At 34.3% G+C, this 24,393-nt stretch overlaps 1 protein-coding gene across 3 annotated transcripts in view; it reads left to right on the top strand.

The window, feature by feature from the left end:
• LOC123682581 (neutral ceramidase) overlaps nucleotides 1-24,393 on the top strand; it is a 64,879-nt gene that overhangs the window by 15,879 nt on the left and 24,607 nt on the right. For 2 of the 3 annotated variants that reach the window (XM_045621313.1, XM_045621296.1), the window contains exons 2-6: nucleotides 7,273-7,402; nucleotides 12,670-12,813; nucleotides 12,893-13,069; nucleotides 14,022-14,149; nucleotides 14,228-14,429. In XM_045621313.1, the coding sequence (XP_045477269.1) occupies nucleotides 7,283-7,402; nucleotides 12,670-12,813; nucleotides 12,893-13,069; nucleotides 14,022-14,149; nucleotides 14,228-14,429 (771 nt within the window). In that variant the 5' untranslated portion in view covers nucleotides 7,273-7,282. Of the gene's footprint in view, nucleotides 1-6,069; nucleotides 6,215-7,272; nucleotides 7,403-12,669; nucleotides 12,814-12,892; nucleotides 13,070-14,021; nucleotides 14,150-14,227; nucleotides 14,430-24,393 lie in introns of those variants that run through there. The other variant, XM_045621304.1, reaches the window with a different exon arrangement.

A 24,393-nucleotide genomic window follows, 5' to 3' on the forward strand; every position in this document is an offset into this window, starting at 1 on the left:
CCTGTGTATATGCATTAATGCCAAACCATTCAACCTCTTTAGAACCATTCAACCATTCTAGATCATATCCAATCTTTCACACTTCTGAGTGCCCATATGCATTGTTTTCGATGATTCAGGATATATTTTTAAATTTATAAGGTCCGCGAGGGGGGGGCCATGGCCCCCATGGCCCCCCCCCTGGATCCGCCCCTGCCATCCACTGTATACAACATATTTGGCCCTTATAGCGACTACCATATGTTTCCAAACCTAAAAAAATCAGGGAATTCAGGGAAAATTTACCTACTGAATAATGGAGTTTATTTCAAACCAATCTTATGGTTTGAAATAAACTTCATTTTTTCATTTTCTTATCGAACCGCAAAACTTTTCGAACAACCTAGTAGATATTTATTAATTTATCACAATCTTGTACATTGATGCCTTTGGTAGGTAAAAACTAGTTTTCCTTCAATCGTGTCTCTCAAATTGTTGAGGATACCTTTGGAAAATAAGAAAAAAACGCCTGATGAATTCCATACCTACTGAAATTCCAAAAGCATCAAATGAAATTATGCTGTCTAATCAATGTTTTCATTCAAGCAGCAAAATTTTCGTTTATTCTAAAAAATTCCATATTGATTTAAATATGTATTCATGAATCATTAATCTAAAAGAAATAACGAATTATAGACCAATATCCATTTTCATCATGTTTTCCAAGATAATCGAAAATATGTTTTCACCAAAATGATGAGTTATCCGAATAGATTCAACATAATCGATCCTGCACAGCATGGCTTCAGTGATCGGTCAATCAACCCAAATCAATGCCACTATATTTTTTCGGATCCATTTATAAGTGTGTTGATAAAAACTTGTTCGTATATTCTTGATGGGCGATATATTTGGAAGTCATTTCTCAAGAAACGCCCTGTAACTCGAGAACAAATCCAAACACTATTGTCTGCTTTCGTATGTCTAATTATTTAAAAAAAAGAGATCGGGGGTTCTTGAAGATTTTTTCTCTGAGTCAATAGTTCTTGAGATGTACTCAGTGAGCTACGAATTTGTTTATCATTCTAATAGTGTACTACTAAGAGTCATGACAAAAATTGAAAAATTCCACGGACAACATTTCAAATTACAAGGTGACTTATGAACTAAACGAATTTCATTTTGAAAAACGTTTGACTCACCCCGTATCCAACTAAAAGTATTACCTTTTGGGTGAGAAATATTCGCGCAAAAGTGTTTCATTCAATATGCTTTCCTAAGAGAAATATTACTTAAAAAAAATGCCATTATTCAACTTCTACACCCTGTATCTCGGAAACTGGTCATGGGATTGAATTGGACCAATAGATTTTCTTGTTAAGGAGGTCATATTTTCAACATACGAAAAATTAAGAGAAATTAACCGGTGACGATTATTAACCTGCTGCCTGGTTATTTTTTGTATTCGATACTATTGAATTTGAAGCGAAGCTTCAATTGAAGCATCTCATAATCCAGAGAACCTTTCACGTATTTGTGATTAACGAATACTTTGCTAATTACCCTGTGTATCAATTTGACTAAATGCAGAATTTAATTAACACTCAGCCAGAAGTTGGATAGCTGCACTAGCAATGAAAAGGCGAACAGCACCCACGCTTGCCATCCAAATACTAAATTGCAATTGGAAAATTCGACGAATCATTTGAGCTCCTAATTCCGCAATTCCAAATTCTAACGTATCAACCATCCCAAAAAACTAAATTGGTTTCTTTGTCACTACTAAGTATTCGTCTTTTTATTGCTCATTCGGTGAATTCAGAAAAATCATGAAGGAAATAGAGGATCTACGATTTTAACTTATAACGAGCCATTTACTGAAATAATGAGGAATTGACAAGCCAATCAGAAATAAATACGATGCATATCAATTTATAGTTGGCACAATCGAGTATCAGGTAACCCACAGAAACAGTGCTTTCTTTTTGGCATAGAGTTGGGTTCATAATATCCAATAATAGTAGATTATATGAACCAATAATGATAGCTATAATTACCCAAGAATAGTTACGATGACTGCCAGTTGAGCGAGAAGTGATTAAGTAGCCTTATGAGAATTAGCTATTATTCGTAGCAATTTCCAGATTTTTTGTTATGGTCATTAATAAAGTGGTGTTTACTATGAATGAAAATACATTTCAATAAAGTCCATAAATGTATACCTATAAAATAATCTGATCTCTTCCGTGAATGATTATGGAAACATGTACATAATATCTTTTCCAGTCTGATCCTCTACGTTAACCCTTATTCTTAGCACTTCCTGTAAAACTGAGTTCCAGCTTTCATATCTGGTGGTCAACCTACATACAGATCTGCGTGTAACCGGCTTTCTTCATTTTGTTTGTTTACATTTCGAATGTAATACCATTATGCCTCTCCATTGAAGCCTTCGTCCCTAGAGAGAAAGAATTGAGACAGTCGATTTTCACAAGCCTCTGTTGAAGCGAATTTCTTACCTTCAAAATTGTTTGTCATGGACTGGAACAGAGGGTAATCACTTGGTGGTAGATCCGGTCTATGAGGTGGATGCATGGAGCTTCTGTCGAGTCACTATGTGTGAGGCCTGATGGAACACAATTCCTTCACTATTGGCCAAAGCTGGCCGCTTCTGGGCGATTGCTTCCTTCAGACGATCCAATTGTTGACAGTACAGTTCCGAGTTAACAGTTGTGCTGTAGACGAGCAGCTCATAGTAGATAACCATTACGCCGGCTAACCGCGTTTTGACCACGACCGTTTTCGCTTGACGTTGTCGTAAGTGATCCCTTTTTCAACACCACTCACCAACCGCAAGAATGGGTTGAATAAGCAGCGATGGAAATTTGGTCGATAAGACTTTTTTGCGTTAACTCGTGTGGTATCCATACATCGAGACCAGCAATGTCCATGATTCTATTATTATTGGTGAAATATAGCTTATTTTTTCTTTGCTAGCGTTCTTCCTTGATGCGCGCTCAAACTGAACTGAGTCAACTAATCACAAAACTGATCTTTCTTACTCCATCTAGTGGAACCCTATCGAATTTTTTCAACTCGAGATACTGAACTGAAGTCATCAATTGGAAAATTATTGGATTCCTTTTTATTACATCTAATACTTCATATTATTGCATTAAATCTCCATATAAAAATATTTAGACGACGCAGCTTACTAATTTGGAATTAAACTCTATCACATAAATGTTGAACATTTTAGGTTATTGATATTGGTTTTCATATTTATGAATTTTTGTCAAATAGTAGTACACCGTTGTTAGAAATGAATCTTTTTCTAGGCTATGCATAAAAAACAGTAGTCACGCTAGGTGGGGAGGAGGGGCATGTGGGGACCGCCCCCCCCCCCTGAAATTTTACATACTAAGGCCATAGTATACTATGCTAAGGCTAAAAGAAGCAGAACTATAATTTTGCTTTACTTTGCCCCCCCAAAAAAAATCCGGCCCGCTCTTGGACACCCCTGTTTTTGAAATCTGGCGTCGTTACTGATAAAAAACGATTTAGAATATGGACTGAAGACTCTTATTGCACCATTCAAGAGAAAAACACTAGTACTAATGATATAACATACGGTACGACATACACAAATCTACCCTATACTCTGTTTCATCTAAGGGTGATCTCAGACTTTTAATGAAAAATTCCATTTGTCAATAGCATTAAAATTAATAATAGACTTGAATTAATCGATTGTTGTGAACAAGTGTGAATTTTGATAAGTAGGTATAAAAATGTATTCTCTTACCAATACTTGTCACAGTCAGAAAAATAGGTCAGCAGAAACGAAAAACGAGTTTGAAATGTTTCGATGATGCCATTTGTTAAAGGTCACTCACGTTTTCATCATAAATGAATTAAGATGATTCTCGTATCAAGGTAATTGTTGTTATTGCAGATAGTTGTACGATTTCTTCAAGTTTAGAAGTGAAAAAATTCTATTTTTAACCATTTTTATACTATATTTTAGTATATTATGATGTATCAAGAACGGTAAGCTATGATCGATGACAATTTTTTGTTTGTTTTGTGTATATTTCACGATTCCATTGTTTTTTCCTTGACCGAATAATAGTTTACTTATATAACATAACAAGAGTTGTAAGAAGGATATTACGCACGACTAAAACAAGTTGTTCTAGAAGTGCATAATGGTCTTACCATTCGAGTTATATATTTTTTTCTCCGACCGAATTCATATCCATAAGAACTTAGACAAATCCAAAAACTAGTGGCCAATCGCGACTCAATTACGAAATGTCAAAAAGTAATCGGCTACGTGTGCAGGTTGTTATTCATTTCCGTGGCAACTACCAAAGGTTTTATCTTATTGGTTATTCGCTGTGCGATTTACTTTACAGATGTTAGCGTATTGGTTGTTGATCGTGCTCTTTGTTTAGGGTAAAATGAATCGCACAGCTTCACGTTGCAGTGCTTAAATAGACAGTTACATAGTTGGTTAGACATTTTCTGTAGGGGGAGTAGAAAAAATTTATTGAACAATGAAATTGTAATAATGAACATTTGATTGAAAGTTGTTCCTTGATGCAATGAGAAATTTCATCAGTATGATGAATCGGTTGAAAAATGATGCCTGAATTAATCAAAACCAAAACTTTTTCATTGAATTTATGTACCCTACGGTTTAGTGTAGTAAAAGTTGTGATTTTGACACGGATTAGCCCATACTGTTCATTCTTGGTTATAATTAATCAATATAATAATTATGCGAAGTGTTCGATTATAAAAATGATTAATGCAACTTCAGGTTATCCAGTGACTTGCATTATCGGCTGTCTTCAATGGATAAAACAAATATTTTTTATCGCAGTTCGATAAAGAAGTCGTCTATTTTTATCGAGTCCTCCAATGAATTATAGATTTGAAATTATTGCCTCGAAAAAGCACAAACAATTACTGAGAAAGGAAGCCAATTACTTGAAAAATTTATTATACTCTTGGGGGTTACAAATAAAAACTCCTCCAATTAATTCTGAAGGGAAAGATCCTAGTACAAAAAAACGTTCGCCTCAAAACGTGTCAAGGATTGAACATTTTCCACTTATTTAGAGTGGTGTCAGTTAAATTAGTTTTTATACTCAAAAAGATCTGTATACGAAGTGAAAATGAAGCCAATTTCACATTATGTTTGATAATTATTTTAACTGGTTTCAGAAAAAATGAGATCGAGACTTCATTTTGAGTTTTATCACCTGAAGTATTAATTATTTTAAAACTGAATAAATTTTCAAAAAATTGAATTCAGTATCACCAACCTATACATGTTTATTTTGATTAAACATTGATTGGAATGTAGGCAATGCCTATAAACTCACAGGAAAAAGGAAATGTAAATCTCAAAAAAGGAATAAAAAAAAAATGTATAGAAGAGAAGAAGGTAAAAGTGCTTGAAGAGTGAAAAATTGCAGAATAAGATTCCTCCACTTGAATGCCAACTGTAATAATTATTTTTGAACGAGTTCACCGACACTGACAACCAAACACCGAATATCCGATTCATGAGTTGATGGAATTTTCATAAAAAAAATGGTGGCGACGAGGGGTCGAATTTTTTTCGATTACTTCCGCAGAAGTTTTTTTCGGAGAAAACTTTTTCATTTTCGATTCTGCCAATACATAGTATCATGAGGCTGTTTACGAATTGGGCCAAAATCTTACTGGGTGTTTTTGAGAATATCATGATTTAGGTGTGCCATTTGATATAAGAAAATAGTAGTCTTTCCGATATGACCGGAAGTTGTAGAGATTTGAAAATATTTTATGAAGAAAGATCATTGACTCAAATCTCAATATGCAAATTTTCATCGCAAAATTATAATTAGTTTTCCATGAACGTCGAATAGGCCATCTCGGTGAATCACCCTGTATATTCTCATTCAAACTGTATCCTTTCACTTTATTCCTCTTTTGTCAACCGTAGATTTCTGTTGTATATATTCCAATGAGTATCACAGAGTTCTTTGTTATCTTCAATTAATGTACTTCTTTCAAATAACATACGTTAGTAGATAAAATATAGTGTAGTTTGAATCTACAGATATTCAGATTGTTTTGTTTTAGTGTAGGCACTTGTCCGTTAATGTTTGTCTTCGTTATATATGTATATGAATTGTTTCCATAATATTCTATTTGTATTCTTTAATCTTTAGTGCTTCAAGTAAGTTTTGAATTGCATATTAATTGCTTATGAACTGATGTAATGATAGTTTATAATTTATATAAGTAATTTTGGATGAATATATATCTCTAGATATCAAGTTGAAGAATTCCATGTGATGAAGTTATATCAATTTTTTTTTAATTTCAACATGAAATTTGACTATCCTGTTTGCTTTTGTTATATTGGGAAACATATTTCAATCTTTTGGTTTTCATAAAAATATGACAATCTTTGTATTCAATTTCTGTCATTCATATCGATAATAATTTTTGGATGTATCAACAAAGGAAGAAAATCTAAAAATTTGAATTTAGATAATTATGAATTTCAGAGGATTATAATAGGATGGTCAACATGAAACATTTCTATCACTATCAATTGAATTTGGTTTCAGCACTAGTTTGAACAAATTTGTTGAAATTATATGTTTTTCAATTAATGAAAAAAAAAATGAAATAATTTATATATAAGGTGTCCCATTTCAAGAACGAACTCAATATCTTTGAAATGGATGAAACTTTTGAAAAACTAATAAACGGATAATTTCGACAAATCTTCGGCTAAAAACCTTATGAAAAATATAGCGTGTTCCATTCAAAAAGCGCAAACTCTCCTATATGTCTCTAATACGGTAATTAATTTTTATGGTATCTTATGAGTATCAATTGAACCATAAAAATTACTGAAAAAAAGTTTTAGATTTTTAGAGTATCTTGAACAGAAACCAAGAAATAGCGAAATAGCATTCCTACAGGGAATTACTCTTATGTTAATAAGATTAATGTTTTTTTTTCAATAGCTACCTACTTATTGCCCTACATAGTAAACCATAAAAATATTCCTGTTTATGTATTCAGTCCCCCTTGTAACTTTATAACACATTTCTTATCAACAAGCTGAAACCAAGAATTTTTATTGTTCCTTTTATCATTTTAATTCCCTCTTGAAATCAATTCCAGTGTTTATGCAAGAACTACCGAAATGACTCATTGACTGCATATACTAAAACAGGTTTGACTATTGTGCAAAAGATTGATTCGAATTTTTCATTGCAGATGATTCAAAATGAAGACACTTCTTCCTTCTACTCTGATTGTGCTGATAGTCACCACATACACAACAGCCAGCTATCAAGTAGGCATAGGAATATATGATTGTACGGGACCAGCAGCAGGTGTTACCTTTGTAAGTATAGTGTTCAATAATTGAAGGGATTATCTAAATTTTCTTGAAATTCGATTCGAGATAATTTCATCCTAGAAGGTGATATAATAATATAATATAATAATATGGAAGGTGATATTATAACACTTCACTCAAGGCTAACCTATAAAAACATATTTCCTCAAACATTCGACTTTATTCGTCAGAACAGTCCCCTTCAAGAGTGACACGTGTACTCCAACGTTCCTCTTACTGTTCAATACCTTTTCTATAGAACGATTCGTTTCTGCTTTCGAAATATGCTTTCATTTCGGCAACCACTTCTTTATTAGAGCCAAATTTCATTACTTGGAGTATTCTTTTGACGTCTGCAAAAAGGCAGTAATCATTGGCGGCCAAATCTGGAGAATGAGCTGGGTCTTTAAGTTCAATACGTTCACTTTGACCATAGTTTCCATATTGATGACATTATCTTGGTGAAAGAGAATGTTCTTCTTTTGTATTTGAGAACGTTTTTCTTAATTGTTGCACTCAAGAAGCCATTTAATAAATTTATGTGTACCTACAAATTTGCTTCCGTCGTTTTGCGATGAGTGGTAGTCAAAATACAATAATATTAGGTATTTGTTAATATGACGCCATCGAAATTTTTGTCGATTTGTGTCTGCATCATAAACATTTTTTCGATTGAAAATGTCAGCTTACGAGACAAATTCTAGTCATTTGCGGAGGTTTTAATGTTTTTTAATAAAAGGAATTAATAAATGAAGAAATCTGCTCATCGAATGATCTTAAATACCTATGGTGAGGCCGCTTTCAGTGAAAGAATGATCTGAGAGTGGTTTCAACGCTTCGGAGATTTTGACATCAAAGACCGTGAAAGAGAGAAAATTTTCGAAGATGCAGAATTGGAAACATTACTTGATCAAAACTTGTGTCGAACGCAACAAGTCATTTTAAAACAACTGAAAGTCATGGGAATGACAGAAACATGAAAATTGAGTACCGTACGAGTTAAAGCCGAGAGATGTTGACGGCGTTTGTTTGCTTGTGAACAGCTGTTTGCAAGGCAAAGGAGGACGGGATTTCTGCATCGCTTGTGGCCGAAAACGAAAAATGGATTCATTATGATAATCCTGAGTGCAGAAAATCATGGGGATACCCCGGCCATGCTTCCACGTCGAAGGCCAAATCGAATATTCACGGTTTCAAGGTCATGCTCAGTATTTCGTGCTACCAGCTCGGCGTAGTGTATTATGAGTTGTTGAAACCGATTGAAACAATCACAGGCGATCGTTATCAAACGAAATGAATGCGTTTGAGCCGAGCATTGAAAGACAAACGGCCGCAATACAACGACAGACATGAAGAAGCATGACAATGCCCGACCTCATGTAGCGAAAATAGTCAAGACATACTTGGAAACGTTGCAATGGGAAGTCCTACCCTACCCGCCGTATTCTCCAGACGTTGCTCCCTCAGACTATCACTTGTTTCGATCAATGGCATACGGCCTGGCTGACCAGCACTTTCGGTTTTATGGAGAAGTAAAAAATTGGATCGATTCGTGGATCGCTTCAAAAGGTGCCCAGTTTTTACAACGCGGGATTCGTACGCTGCCCAAAAGATGTTATTCACACCACAACTTTTTCTTGAAATTTTTATGAGCATATTTTTTCACCATTTTATCGTAATTCGCTAGGTTATTTAATTGCCTCGATAAACAATTCGATATCTAGCGACATGATGCAAGGAGAATGAGACTTTATCTGAGCTACTTTAAATCGCCAGTGTGCGGAGACAGGAAGAAACATGTGCGTTCCATTTTCATGGCAACAATTGAGTTACCTATACTGAATAGAACGTTTTGTAATATTTTCTCTATTTCAGTATCGTAATGAGTTCATTACAGTTCTAAAAACAGTGCTGTAATGAACTCATTACGGCATCGTTTTCAGTTATATTTTTCGATTTGTGGTTGTCTGCAGTGACTTTCAATCCTGTCAAAATTCAACACACATCAATTGTCAATATGATATAATTTGGATCAAGTGAAATGATTTGCGACATTATTCGCAATTTCTCTTAATTCAGTTGGTGTTAAATCGATTTCGGCAGAAATAATTCACGAATTTAATGCGTAATTATAAATTATTTCAAAATTCGAAACGCACGATTTAAATTGAAATTCCGTAATCTGTCAATTTTCGTAACAGTCTCACCAACTGCCGAGATACAATAAAAATATCACTAGGATGTATAATCTGAATTTTTCATTGAATTTCGTCAATATTACACAAAACTTGACTGAAATAGAAAAAAAATCGTCTACTACTCGTTGCAGAAGGCAATTCCAACACTCATGCGTTCCAAAACTCGCTCCTTAGTCGCTCGTTTTCGAATTTCGCATTCGTGTTGTAATAGGTGCCCATTCTGCAACTTGTTTTAGAATATACTATTGCCACAACTAAATAATCGCTTTGGGCGGGTTCTCATAAAATCTAATACGTTCTATTTTTGTAATCAAAAAGTCGCTTGAAAAAAGTTGCAATTGTGCAGAGGGTCTAACTCAGTAGTATAGTGATGCTTCATACACTGTCAGATATTGACTCGGACAATCCTGTTCATTCCGCTTAAACAGCTCCAAGCAGGGTTCGGAATCGATGATGCGTTGTTGTTTTTGATTAGAGGTGAGCAAACATGTCACGTAATTTCAATCAACTACCGCTCCAAACGTTTTCGTGGATTTTTTTCATGTTTTTTGAAACAACTGGTGAATTCGGATGAAGCATCATTGTTGTTTGAAGTCAGCATAGCCACTTTTCTCTCGTTGTGATGTCTTTATGTGTATTTCGTTATAAATACATAAATCCATGGGTTTCAGATTACTGAAACCATTGAAAGTGCTGTAATCATTCTCAAAACTGAGATATCACAAACCTAAAAAGAAAGAAATGTTCAGAAAAGATGAGGCAACATCTAACATTCTAGGCTCTCAGTGTATCCCTTCACAGTATATTCCGCATAGAAGCATACTTTTCTTTCTTTTTATTCGCCCCCGTGTATAACAAAAAACAAAGTAACTCAGGGTAGCATTCGAACAATTGTGTTCAAGCTGAAAAAAATTTGCTGGAAAAGATCGAATGGTTCAAGAGGAAATAAACTACAAACTTCGTTGAGATTTCGCCTGTTTCCGTAATTTTGTCGGTGGGTATATTTAGTCTATTTCATTGTCCGACCCTCACTCGCCAGTGCCGAGAAAATGTTTAAAAAATTAAAAATTATGAAGCCTACCTTCAGTAACCTAATAATTCAAATCTGAAAGCAGATCGGAAAATTTAGAATAAGATAAACACTCACTGTTTACATACAACACTATCAAAATATATTTTTTCGGCAACCGTCCGGGAAGTGCTCACTTCCCAGACACTTTTTCTCTGAGAAAGTAGCATTTCCCGGCCTAGTCCGGAAAGTACGTACTTCCCGGACTAGTCCGGAAAAGAATCGTAGAATCCATAGCAAGCGATATAACGGCTGACAGTTCATATAAAATTAGTTGTCAAAAATTTGCAAGTTTTTTTATCGCAATCGCAATAAAATATAGAAAGCAGCAGCGATAGTGTTATTTTACATGGTTGACGAAAAAATATTGTACGCAACACGCCCGAAAATGGTTTTTTTGGACTCACAGACTTCCAGAACTCGCTTACGCTCGTCCTGGAATTTTGTCTATTCGTCCAAAAAAACCCGATTTTCCGGACTTGTTACGTAAATTACTATTCTCTATTTCAGTATCGTAATGAGATCATTACAGTTCTAAAAACAGTGCTGTAATGAACTCGTTACAGCATCGTTATCAAGTTATATTTTTCGTTTTGTGGTTGTCTCTACTGCCTTCCAATCCGAGTTCCAATCCTATCAAATTTCAACAAACGTCAATAATTGTCAACATAATGTATAATTTGGATATAGTGAAATGATTTGCAGCATTATTCGCAATTTCTCTCAATTCAGGTGGTGTTAAATCGATTTCGTTACACATAATTCATGAATTTAATGCGTAATTTTAAATTATTTGAAAATTCAAAACGTACGATTCAAATTCAATCCGTAATCTGTCAATTTTCGTAACAGTCACCAACTGCCAAGTTACAATAAAAAAGTCACTAGGATGTATAATTTGAATTTTTCATTGAATTTCGACAATATTTCACAAAGCTTGACTGAAATAGAGAAAATATCGCTCCTTCGTCGCTCGTTTTCGAATTTCGCATTCGTGTTGGGATAGGAGTCCATTTTGCAACTTATTGTTTTAGAATATACTATTAATATGAAGTAATGCATGAAATAAAAATTTTCATACTTATTTCTTAAAAAGGATAAATGTGGATGAAGGTGAAACGTTTCTCGTATATTTTTTTCATTTATATAAGTAATAAACATTCTCATTGAAGAATTGAAAAAAATAAAATGCCAAAAATACCCAGAAGCCACCCCAAATACGCAATAAAATTCAGCAAAGTCTAGCTGAGGGAACGCCGACAAGCCTGATTAGTGCATGTGTTTTAACTTTTAAGCGTCAATAACTAGTAAACAGTACACTGAGGGGGATTACGCGACATCTGTTATTTATGAGTATAATGCGGCACCTTTGATGGTTTTTGATGTTGATTAAATTTTCCCTATTAATTCTGACCGAATTAAATCTCATTCGGAACTTCGAATTTTTACACGTGGGATTTCTGTTGATCACTTCGGAATGTCGCCTTTGAGTTTCAGCGCCCCAAGCAACCGCCCACTCTGCCTACACTCTAACGACGGCCCTGACAGTAATTATGTGAAATATACACAAGTTTGAAAAAAGATGCTGAATATCGCACAAAAAAGGATCGGTTACATAAAATTTAAGGGTTGGATTCTGTACCCAAAAATTTACGAGGAACATTTGAAAAATTAACAACTGTGCTCATCAAAATGTCTGTTGGTATGTGTTATAAAAGAGAACAATGAAATGAAATTGCTAGAGTTATAGCGGTATCGAACCGTAAACAACAAATGAGATTCGAAGGAATAGCGGAAAAAAATTATACCACTTACTGGCTTGATACCTTAGAATTCGGTGTTTTTTTCGGTAAAAAATACCTTGATTTGATATCTCTCAAATTTTTTCCATGAAGCTTCGGTCAATTCAAGAATGACTCAATCAAAAGTAACATTTTCCATATCTTTATACGATATTTCATTCTTCGGAGACTTTTAGTATAAATCTAATAGTTGATCATTTTCAGATGGGATATGCCAAATCATCACAAGTTGGCTGTGGTATCCATTTGAGGCAATTCGCAAGAGCATTTATCATCGATGATGGTAAAACAAGAATTGCATATGTAACAGTAGATACTTGTATGATATCCCATGGATTGAAAAAGGAGGTTTGTATTCGAAAAAAAAAAATGAAAAAATTATATTTTAATTTCAAAGAACTATTTTAATTCCTATAAATTATTAAAGGTTCTGAGTAGGTTGAGGAAGAGGTACAACGATACCTATGGTTACCAGAATGTGATTCTGAGCGGAACACATACACACAGCGCTCCTGGTGGTTTTATGATGGACATGCTTTATGATATTCCTGACAAAGGTTTCGTTGGAGAAACCTTCATGGCCTTAGCAGATGGTATAACCAAAGTGAGTACTTCGAAAGGATTTTTGAGATGATTTTATTATTCAAAGAATATATTATTCTATACTGGGTGTTCTACAAGCTCTATGACAAATTTTGACAGTCGATGGCTGCGCTCATTCTCAACATTTTTTTCCTATGAACATGGTTCGATTTGTTTCCATTTAGACAGTAATAGGTAATATAATAAATAGTCTACTAAATGCCGCACTTGCTCAATTACTAAATCAAACGGTTGATTCGATACAAGTGACTAAAATTCTTCGCTTGATTAGTAACTCGCTTTAGCTACTAGACACGTGTGCCGAACCTAATCGTCCAATAGCTTTCTCGGCTCAAAATTCAAAAATAACAGATATTTGCGCACAATGATGTGTTGGAATATGTGCGCAAAAATATCATCAATTCCACACAGGGCCGCCGCCAGGACCGGCAAACCGGACATTTTGCCGGGGCGGCAAATTGTAAGGGCACAAAGTCAGTTGATAAAACAAGACATACTTTTCGACACAAAAATGTTTTCTTAGTATGTAGTTACATAATAAAATTTCCAAGAGACAATTTTTTTTAATCAAATAAGCGCTCTCAACCAAAGTTATGAAAATACAAATAGGCACTAAAATACACCTTTAAGTCTTTTTACTATTGACATATAGAGTATTGTACTTTTAAACAATTCAGGACGTTTTTTGATGAATCTTCCTGTGATAAATTTGACAAGGGGATTTCAAGCTGAAAAAGACGATTTCATATGAAATTGAAATGATGCCTGAGAGGAACAATAGAGGCTCCTTCAGAGAAAATTCAGGCAAAGCAGGGCGGCGAAATTTTATTTTGCCGGGGCGCCAAAATGTCTGGCGGCGGCCCTGATTCCACATGTTCCATGAATTTCTTCACAACTGGAAATTTTGCACCTCCTTTTCGAATTAGCTTAAAATTAATGCCAATTAATTCCAGGCAGTAATCAAAGCTCATGCAAATATAGTTGAAGCACAAATTTACGTTACTGCTGGAGAAATAGTTGATGCTAATATAAACAGAAGTCCATATTCCTATTTGAATAACCCAGAAGAAGAGAGAGCGAAGTAAGCAAAATGCATTAATGATTTTATTGGTTGAATAAGTGTAGATGTGTGGGATATTAATTAAAATTCTTTGCATAGGTACAAATATAACACCGACAAGGACATAGTGCAGCTAAAATTCGTTAGGTCGTCTGACGGTGTTCCTATTGGATCTATCAATTGGTATGCTGTTCATCCAACCTCAATGAATAATACAAACTGTTTGATAACATCAGATAATGTTGGTTATGCCTCACTTCTACTAGAGCAGTTCGTCAATGGTGGCACGATTGTTGGCAAGGTAAAAAAATTTTAAAAATGTTCTATTCTATTTCTATATTTTCACCGACATGAAATCCAAAAATGTGGAACCATTCTTACGTCATAGTATCGGGTTTTTCAATAGCAATGATACAATTCAAAATGGTTTTAATGGCAACACTGTGTATTATTTTTTTGATATTTCTATTTCTTATGTAATTTGTGTTTAGTAGGTTAGGTTAGGTTAGGCGTATATTTCGAAATACCTCCATATTGCAGAAGTTTGAAAATGGCAAGGTTAATATTTCGTTGAAAAACATTTCGAATGAAACACTTTTACGGTATGAATATTGCTTACCCATAAGGTAATAATTTAATATTGGTTTCAAATAAAAATAACTGTTAGATAGAAGCCAAATATTTTTCAAAATGAAATTTTTTAGTTTATAATTCCCCTTGCAATTAATTTTCCAATTCTTTGACGATACTCTTAGTTCGAGTTATTTGTCAAACAGTATTGGCTCTGCTATGATCAGTTTTTGAGATACACAGGGTAATATATTGAGAGGGGGACCGTTAATACAAAACTTGTCAAAAAGTTTTATACAATGAAAATTTCATACAGAGTAATGGTAGGAGATACGTTGGCTTTCACTTATTGTTATTTAAATGAAAGACATTGTACAGGGTGTCCCAAATTCGATGCTCTCTGAAAGCATATCGAGAACTATAAGACTTAGCAAAAAACATCTTTGAGTACACTCTATCTCTTTTTTCGAAATAATTAGAAATCAGAAAATAGTATCAAAAACTGGCCATAGCATATCCATTATAAAGGGTATTTTTTTAGAGCTATAGAACTTTAGAATGCAATAAAACAACGATGGAATATTCGATTGACATGAATTTTATTTATCCGCAAGATAATCTTGTGGCATTACATTTTAAATATGATTTCTGGCATATGACTGCCACGGCTGGCTCGGATGTAGTCCAATCTGGACGTCCAATTTCCGATGACCTTTTCCAACATTTGTGGCAGTATATCGGCAATAACACGTTGTCTTCCAAATGGTCAAGGGTTTGTGGCTTATCCGCATAGACCAATGACTTTACATAGCCCCACAGAAAGTAGTCTAGCGGTGTTAAATCACAAGATCTTGGAGGCCAATTCACAGGTCCAAAACGTGAAATTAGGCTGTCACCAAACTTGTCTTTCAATAAATCGATTGTGGCATGAGCTGTGTGACATGCTGCGCCGTCTTGTTGAAACCACAGCTCCTGGACATCATGGTTGTTCAATTCAGGAATGAAAAAGTTAGTAATCATGGCTCTATACCGATCACCATTGACTAACGTTCTGGCCATCATCGTTTTTGAAGAAGTACGGACCAATGATTCCACCAGCCCATAAAGCGCACCAAACCGTCAGTTTTTCTGGATGTAACGGTGTTTCGACATAGACTTGAGGATTAGCTTCACTCCAAATGCGGCCGTTTTGTTTGTTGACGTAGCCATTCAACTAGAAGTGCGCTTCATTGCTAAACAAAATAAAATGGACGTAGTGCGCGATACGTATTCCGCACAGAACCATTATATTCGAAATAAAATTGCATTATTTGCAAGCGTTGTTCAGACGTGAGTCGATTCATGATGAATTGCCGAACCAAACTGAGAATAAATCACTTAACAGCTGTTAAATCAGTCGCCATCTTGAACAGTAATGCCAACTTAAAGTTATATACCTCGAAAAAAACACCCGTTATAAGACTTATGGAAAAACATCTTTGATGACACTCTATTTCTTTTTTCGAAATAATTAGATATCAGAAAACAGTTGATAGATATCTTGAATAGATCATAGGTATTTCTAAAAAATGACTGATTCGAATATTTCGCTATGTCTTGGTTTCTGTTTGAGATATTCGAAAAATTCCAAAACTGTTTTTTCAGTAATTTTTATGGGCCATATGATTCTGATGAAGGATCATAGATATAGAGAAATACTTTGAAATAATTTTTCAAGAAATGCCCTGTAATTCAAGAACGAATCAAGATATCTATTATCTGCTGTCTTATATCTAATTTTTTCGAGAAAAGAGATCGAGGGTCTTTGAAGATTTTTTTCTCTGAGTCTTACAGTACTTGAGATGCACTCAGTGAGAATCGAATTTTTATAATGTCTTTTTTTGTACAATGACAAAATAACATTAAGTAAATGCCAACATCTTTTGACCGTTACTCTGTATGAAATTTTCGTTGTGTACAACTTTTTGACAACTTCTGTAATAATAGTCGCCCTCTCTTGTATCTGTGTATCAAAAACTGGCCATAGCATACCCATTTTAATAGTTTACTCAAACTTAGAGTAATGACATAAAATCAGAATATTCCACTTTTTTAATTACATGGTGGATTACGAATGAAAGAATTTCACTTTGAATAGGGATTGACTCACCTCGTAAAAACAAAATTTTTTATTAAAAACCAATCTGAATTATTACTTTATGGGTAAGCAATATCCTTGATCCTGTAGAAAAATATTGCGGAGTTTGCGATCAATAAAACTGAAAAAAATCATGATAAAATAGAAAAAGTTCAGACAATTTTCTGTGAAATTAGAATCCTGTATTTCTGAATAATTTTTGGGGGGGGTCCGGACCCCATCGGACGATATGGAACAATAATAAAGAAATTACTTAGTGGCATGCAGACAATTTTTCATTTCCGGGAAATGTACCTCCTCTAGCAAGACTCGATCCCTCAACCCACGAATGAAAATTATCTCAAGAAATGATCAACTTATTATCCTCCCAGGCGCGATCGTCGAGAGAAGCGTGGGGGTGGTGATTTATTCCATGCCTGTGATTTTTGTTGGCCCTTAATTCGCAGAATACCGTAGTATAAGTATAGATAAAAAATTCACGAGTGAGTTTATTCGACTTATCGCATGAAACACCATAACACATCGAATATTTATTTTACTTCGGGTCCCTCCGCCTACCCTTAACAAGGATTAGATTACTCCATCCCTGTTATTCGGGTCTAATGACGTTTTCAGTTACCTACTAAATCCGATATTTATTATGCACATTCTGGGAACGAAAGGCAATAAAAATAGACAACTATGAAGTAATGACAACACGTGCTGGCGGAATATGTCTTTTTTGTCGGTACTTTGGAAATAAGAATCTGGAATATACTCATTGCTTGTTAGAATAAAAACAGGCCTGTTTAACAATAAGCCACATCTGGAAAATATTTCATATTTATTCTATTCAAATCAATACATTTTGTGAAGAGTCATATCAATTCATTTCGTTGTTTCTTTGTTTCTTTAATTTCATAAAATACCTAACAATTAATAAAACTCCACTGCTAAATTTTTTGGATATCACTGAAGTACTTGATATTTTTGGACTCATCGTGTATATCTTCTGTGGGTGCAGAAATAATTTTTCTCTATAGTGAATTTTGATAAGTTGTATGAACAATCGATATCCCAAATATTTTCCCCACAAAGGCGATTTGAAATTTTAGAGAAGTTATTTTCAGCACCTTATAGATTCTAAACGGTTGAATTTCTAGCGGTGATGCAATGAAGACGTTGGTCAGGATCACAAATTCTACAAAAGCCGATTTCCCTTTGATGCAGTGTGTGGTCTTTTGAATCAAGATGCGAACAGACTTAGAGGTTTTGAAAGAAATTAGGAAATTTATTGAACATCGAAATAGGGATTCTTGTTTTTTTTTGTGACTAGATAATATCCATACTTTTGTTTTTTTTTAATGACCATAAGTGTTGAGACACGTAAATTAAATAAATAAATAATATCTATATTAGATCGCAGAATAGTAATTTACGTAACAAGTCCGGAAAATAGGGTTTTTTTGGACGAATAGACAAAATTGCAGGACGAGCGTAAGCGAGTCCTGGAAGTCTGTGAGTCCAAAAAAAACATTTTCGGGCGTGTTGCGTACAATATTTTTTCGGCAACCATGTAAAATAACACTATCGCTGCTGTTTTCCATATTTTATTGCGATTGCGATAAAAAAACATGCAAATTTTTGACAACTAATTTCATATGAACTGTCAGCCGTTATCTCGGTTGCTATGGATTCTATGATTCTTTTCCGGCCTAGTCCGGGAAGTACGTACTTCCCGGACTAGGCCGGGAAATGCTACTTTCTCAGAGAAAAAGCGTCCGTGAAGTGAGCACTTCCCGGAAGGTTGCCGAAAAAGTAATTTTCGTGTTTGATTAGGACGACGAAGCGGAAACAGTAGGAACTACTCATTTTTACCGCAATGTTTTCGCTTCAAATTGAAATAATAAACTATATAGTTCATTTGGAAACAAATAGCTTGTCAAAAAAGTAACGTAACTCATCAATAATTCTTGTACGAAGAATTATTAATGAAAATCCTTGGACCCGTCGATTATTAATTTCAAAAGCACTTTATCGTATGCTTTTTTTAATTTTATATTTCTCACCTCCTACGTCCCGCATCTCTCAACTTCATTTTTTAAATGGAAATATATGGATTTGGATACATCAAATGAAAGGTAATTTGATTACCTATACAGCGATGTGACTAAAAGAATAATTAGTTGAGCCGTTTTTTATTAAAAAATTAGGAAATAATCTACAATCCACGAATCCATAGACATTTAATTTCAAAAGCTCTACTGTTCTTCTCAGAAAATAATATTCGATGACCAATTCAGTTATGTGAAGGAAAATAAAATTTTATCTTGAATTTAAATTTTTCTTTTAACTGTTTTCTTTCACTGTATGCATTTTTCAAACTTCGAAAATAGAAATCTGCGGGTAAAAGGATATTTCTCAATATTTATTATTTCAAGAATATCAACCCGACACTAATCACATATTGTTAATTTTGTAATAAAAAAATTGGCTACCAGATTCTTCAGTAAAAGAATAACGGTCTGATTGCAGTTACTCTCCAATTTGTAACAATTTGTAAATTATTTCGCTTTGCAGGTAATCAAATTACCCTTTCATTTGATGTATCACAATTCATATATTCCCATAATCGTAGAAGGGTACGAGGGGTAGGGGGGTGAAAAATATCAAATTCAAAAAAGGATATGATAAATTGCTTTTGAAATTAATAATCGACGGGTCCAAGTATTTTCCTTAATATTATTTCTTTGTACAAGAATTATTGACGAGGTACATCACATTTTTGGTATGCTGTATATGCAAAGACGATTAATTAGTAATTCGCCATTTCGTAAGAGTCTGACACAGAATGGCGGAAGTGCCTTGGAGTCCGCCGAGGGGCTCGCATTTTCATATGCCCCCAGGTCCTAAATTACTGTCGACGGCTCTTGTACCTAGGTCGTGTGATTTAACATCTTGATATTTCTTTTCCTTCAAGTATATGTTCAGTCACAAGTTAATGCTCAAAATTCAACAACAATTAAAAACCAATATTGTACAGCCAAATTTATATTTTTCTTATGTAAGATTCGCAGAATTATATGAAACGATGCAATAACAAGTGAATGCCAGCTGCGTCATATCGGAATGAAAATTTTTATTTCCCAAGGTTACTTTCCATATTTTCTGAGAATTTCGCAGCGTTGGATAATTTAGATTTCAATGTTGGTAGATGAGTAGAATATTCCTAAGTTCAATATACTTCTAGATAAACTTGATTCATTCATATAATATTCATAAAACAAGTCTTTTTGAGAGAAGCTTTACTTACAATATCGCCAAGATCTACAACTCTCTTCCTTTTAGCCTCAAGCTCCTGAATATAGAAAATTTCAAGGTGAGCGCTTTCCGATACTACCTCATCAATGAACAGAATAAATAATAATTTTTCTTTTTGCTGTTTTCTAAGTCCTATGTGTTTTTTTTCCTTTTTAAAATAGTGAATACAGAACGCCTTTAAGTCAATAATTATAATTTTTTTTTTTGGTTGAGTTGAGCAGGATATGCATGCGTGCATGACTGGACTCCGCCTTTTTTCCACAATCAAGCTACAACTAGACTACTATACAGGGTGTTTCCTAAACATGCGGCAAAAATTCAGGGGGTTGTTCCTTGGACTATTTTAAGCATGTTTTGTCCTTGGATGATCTTTGAAAAACCTCTTTGTTTCGAAGATAGTTTAAATAAAAATGCGTACCGCACTGTGTTTACTAAGTAGGTACAATTTATTTTTAAATTTGTTTAACAACATTCCAATTACTAAAAACGGCCAGTTTTTTGACTAAAAATTGATAAGTGCAGATGGTAAAGGAATACAGATTAAACACGGTTTTCATTTGAATTCGTTTTGTGATGTATTAGCAATTAACATTTTATCTGTGACTATTATGAATCGCTATAAGAGGTGGTCATTTTCAACAGTTTTTGTAGGTTGAGTTGAATTTTCATGTAATTTTTCATAATAAAATGTTATTATCTGAAATTTTGTTTCCCCTATATCTTCGAAACAAATAGGTTTTTCAAAAATCATCAAAGGACAAAATATTCTTAGAATAGTCCAAGGAACAACCCCCTGAATTTTTGCCGCATGTTTAGGAAACACCCTGTATATGTTTGTACTTCTATTTGTGGAATCAAAGTTCATTATTATCATAAATATTACTATTTGAAAACTAGAACCAAATTGGAAATTGATGATAGTCAAATAGACTTTTCTAAATAAGACTCAAATCTGTCATCACTGTAAGGCTTTAGAAGTCATCGCAGTAGTGAATGAGACAAATCATAGAGGGTAAAATTCAAAGCAAAAGATCGGTTGGAAAGTGTCTAAACTCATGGCTGAAGGTTCTCAGGAAGTGGTTTGGCCGTTCATAAACGGAGATCTTTCGCGCTGCTGTTTCCAGGACTACGATTGCCATTTGGATCGCCGACCTTCGGAAGTGTTGGCGTAATAATAAGAAGAACTCCTAGATTCGGTTATCTTAGGAATAAAAAGTCGAAATCTTCTTTACTTGTTAAACACTGATGGTAGAACAGAATGATTAAATTGCATGTTCTGTATTTCATCTAATCATGATGATAATAAATGTTATCGTCTTCAGAACCATTCAACGTATAATAGATTCGCTCCAGTGATTGTTTAAGTAAGTCGCCATGTAAAATATGCGCCAAAAAAAGGCATCATTCTCTGTTGCCTCATTTTGATCGAACTGATAATACTCCCTTTCAGGAATAAATCCGAAACCTCACATTCATTGGTAATTAAAGATCAGAATTTTTCGGATTTGGTTTGGTCCAATGAAAATAATACTCCAAATGAAACAAACAGATTCTCTGCAAAATTCTAATCCTTTCAACACGATTTCTAAGAATACTTCGAATAATTCTTCAGTTCAACGCTCAACAGCAGAAATTCTTTTAACTGATAATTTTGGATGTGATCAGAAGATTCGTGCTCTCCTTGATAATGCCAGTCAGGCAAATTTTATCACTTTAAATGTTTGAATATATAAGGTTTAAAGTTTAGGAATTCACCAAGCAGTGAAGCTTGATATGTAAACTGACTTCTTGACTCGAAAATCAAGATCTTGACAAATTACATACTTGAACCTGACTTGATTTGAGATATTTATTGCTTGACTTGATATCAAGCTACTTGATATTACTTGAGCTTAATACGCACGAGTATCACGCCATTTATTCCTGCAAGCTCGTGCGCGCTTAGACAAAATAATCATCTTCAAAGAATAAGTGGTGAGTTTGACATTGATCTCCTTAGTTTATTCAATGAATCTCCTGTAAATTGAGCGAATGAAAGGGTTGGCGTTATGAAATAAACATATTTCTGACTGAACGTGCTGACAGTTCTGAATACATTCTAGAATGGTGGATGAAGTACGAACACGATTTTCTAAATTTAGCTAAAATGGCAAAAGATATTTTCTCTATTTCAGTATCGTAATGAGTTCATTACAGTTCTAAAAACAGTGCTGTAATGAACTCATTACAGCATCGTTTTCAGTTATGTTTTTCGTTTTGTGGTTGTCTATGCTGACTTCCAATTCTATCAAATTTCCATAAACGTCAATAATTGTCAATATAATATAATATAATTTGGATATAGTGAAATGATTTGCAACATTATTTGCAATTTATCTTGATTCTGGTGGTGTTAAATCGATTTCGTCAGACATAATTCACGAATTTAATGGGTAATTGTAAATTATGTCTAAATTCGAAACATACGATTCATATTGAAAATCCGTAATCTGTCAATGTTCGTAACAGTCACACCAACTGCCACGATACAATACATAAGTCACTAGGATATATAATCCGAATTTTTCATTGATTTTCGACAATATTTCACAAAAATTGACTGAAATAGAGAAACTATCGTCTAATACTCATTGCAGAAGGCAATTCCAACACTCATGCGTTCCAAAACTCGCTCCTTCGTCGCTCGTTTTCGAATTTCGCATTCGTGTTGGAATAGAAGCCCATTCTGCAACTTGTTTTAGAATATACTATTATCAACGCTAGTATCTCCAGCTCCTGTTGAAAGTCAATTTTCCAGAGTTGCTCTGACTGTTACAAAAACACCCAATATATTAGGCAAAAATCCAAAAGATGCGTCATGTGTCTAGATCCTGGATGGAAGATGATGTAATCAAATAGTGATTGGAGGTTGCTCAATATTGAGAAACTTTATTTTAAAATTTTGTTATGTGTTATAGTGGTTTTATTCGTGTTTCTATTTTAAAATAGTTGAAATTTTTTGTTTTCTTATACAATAAGTTTCATAGATAAAAGTGTTCCTCCTCATTTAATCGTTTTTTCATTGATTAACATCGAAAAACCAAAAAGTGTGTTAAGTCCAGTATGTATTGACTTGAAATCAAGTCAAGTTGATATTGAAAAACTTGACTTGAACTTGACTTGATTTAAAGTCAAGACAAGTATAATAGCTCGAATATCAAGTCAAGCCGTGACTCTCTTTCGATAGCAACTGCTATTTACTGTAACGGAAACATTTCTGTTCCACCAAAGGGCACTTTGACCTGTAAAATCGCTTCAAGTTACACCACTGATAGAGAATTTGAAATTGAAGTTTTCGTACTACCTATTATTTGTTCCGAAATGCCAAATTTTAGTTTTCACTCGCACAATTGCCTCATATCAAGGTTCTGAAATTGGCTGATCCTGAATTTTATTTATTGCGTTCTGTTGATATGCTCTTGTTGGAGGCGTATTGCGCGTATTTCAATTCCCGGAAATAATAAACAGGAACCGATAGCTATCAACACATTGTTCGGTTGGATTCTTACGGGCCGCATTGATGTGAAAACATCGATTTCACAAAATTAATTGTCATCCTTTTTAGTCTCATATTCGTCCGGGCTCGAATCATTAGAAATTACTTTTTGTGGCAGCTGTATAATGTTCCCGATCATAATTTTGTCACGGAATGAGATGACAATTGCGAGATGATATTTAACGAGAGTATAGGTAGGAATATGGATGGTATATATGTCGTTGAGTTACCATTTGTTTCGAGATTGAATCCCATATTTGGCGGTTCTCGGGAGATCGCACTTAAGAGGGGTTCATACCACGTGGAATTCTTATGATCTGCCAAAGTTTAATTACTACTCTTTCCTCAGCGTGTTTGAGGAAGGTAGTAAAACACATTTTTTTTGTCAAAATTCGATTTTATTATTCAACATCGCCTTCGAGGGCGATACAGCGATTAAAGCGATCTTCCAACTTTTCGATAACATTTTTGTAGTACGATTTGTCTTTCGCTTCAAAATAGGCATCAGTTTCGGTGATTACTTCTTCATTGGCGCTAAATTTCTTTCCAGGAAGCATTCTTTTGAAGTCTGAGAACAGGAAAAAGTTGCAGGAGGCCAGATCTGCTGAATACGGTGGATGCAGAAGTAATTAGAAGCCCAATTCATGCAATTTTGCCATTGTTTTATTGAGTTGTGACACGGCGCATTGTCTTGATGAAACAGTACCTTTTTTTTTAAATGAG

Source organism: Harmonia axyridis, chromosome 1 (assembly GCF_914767665.1).
Source record: "Harmonia axyridis chromosome 1, icHarAxyr1.1, whole genome shotgun sequence".
NCBI classification, from domain to species: Eukaryota; Metazoa; Arthropoda; class Insecta; order Coleoptera; family Coccinellidae; genus Harmonia; species Harmonia axyridis.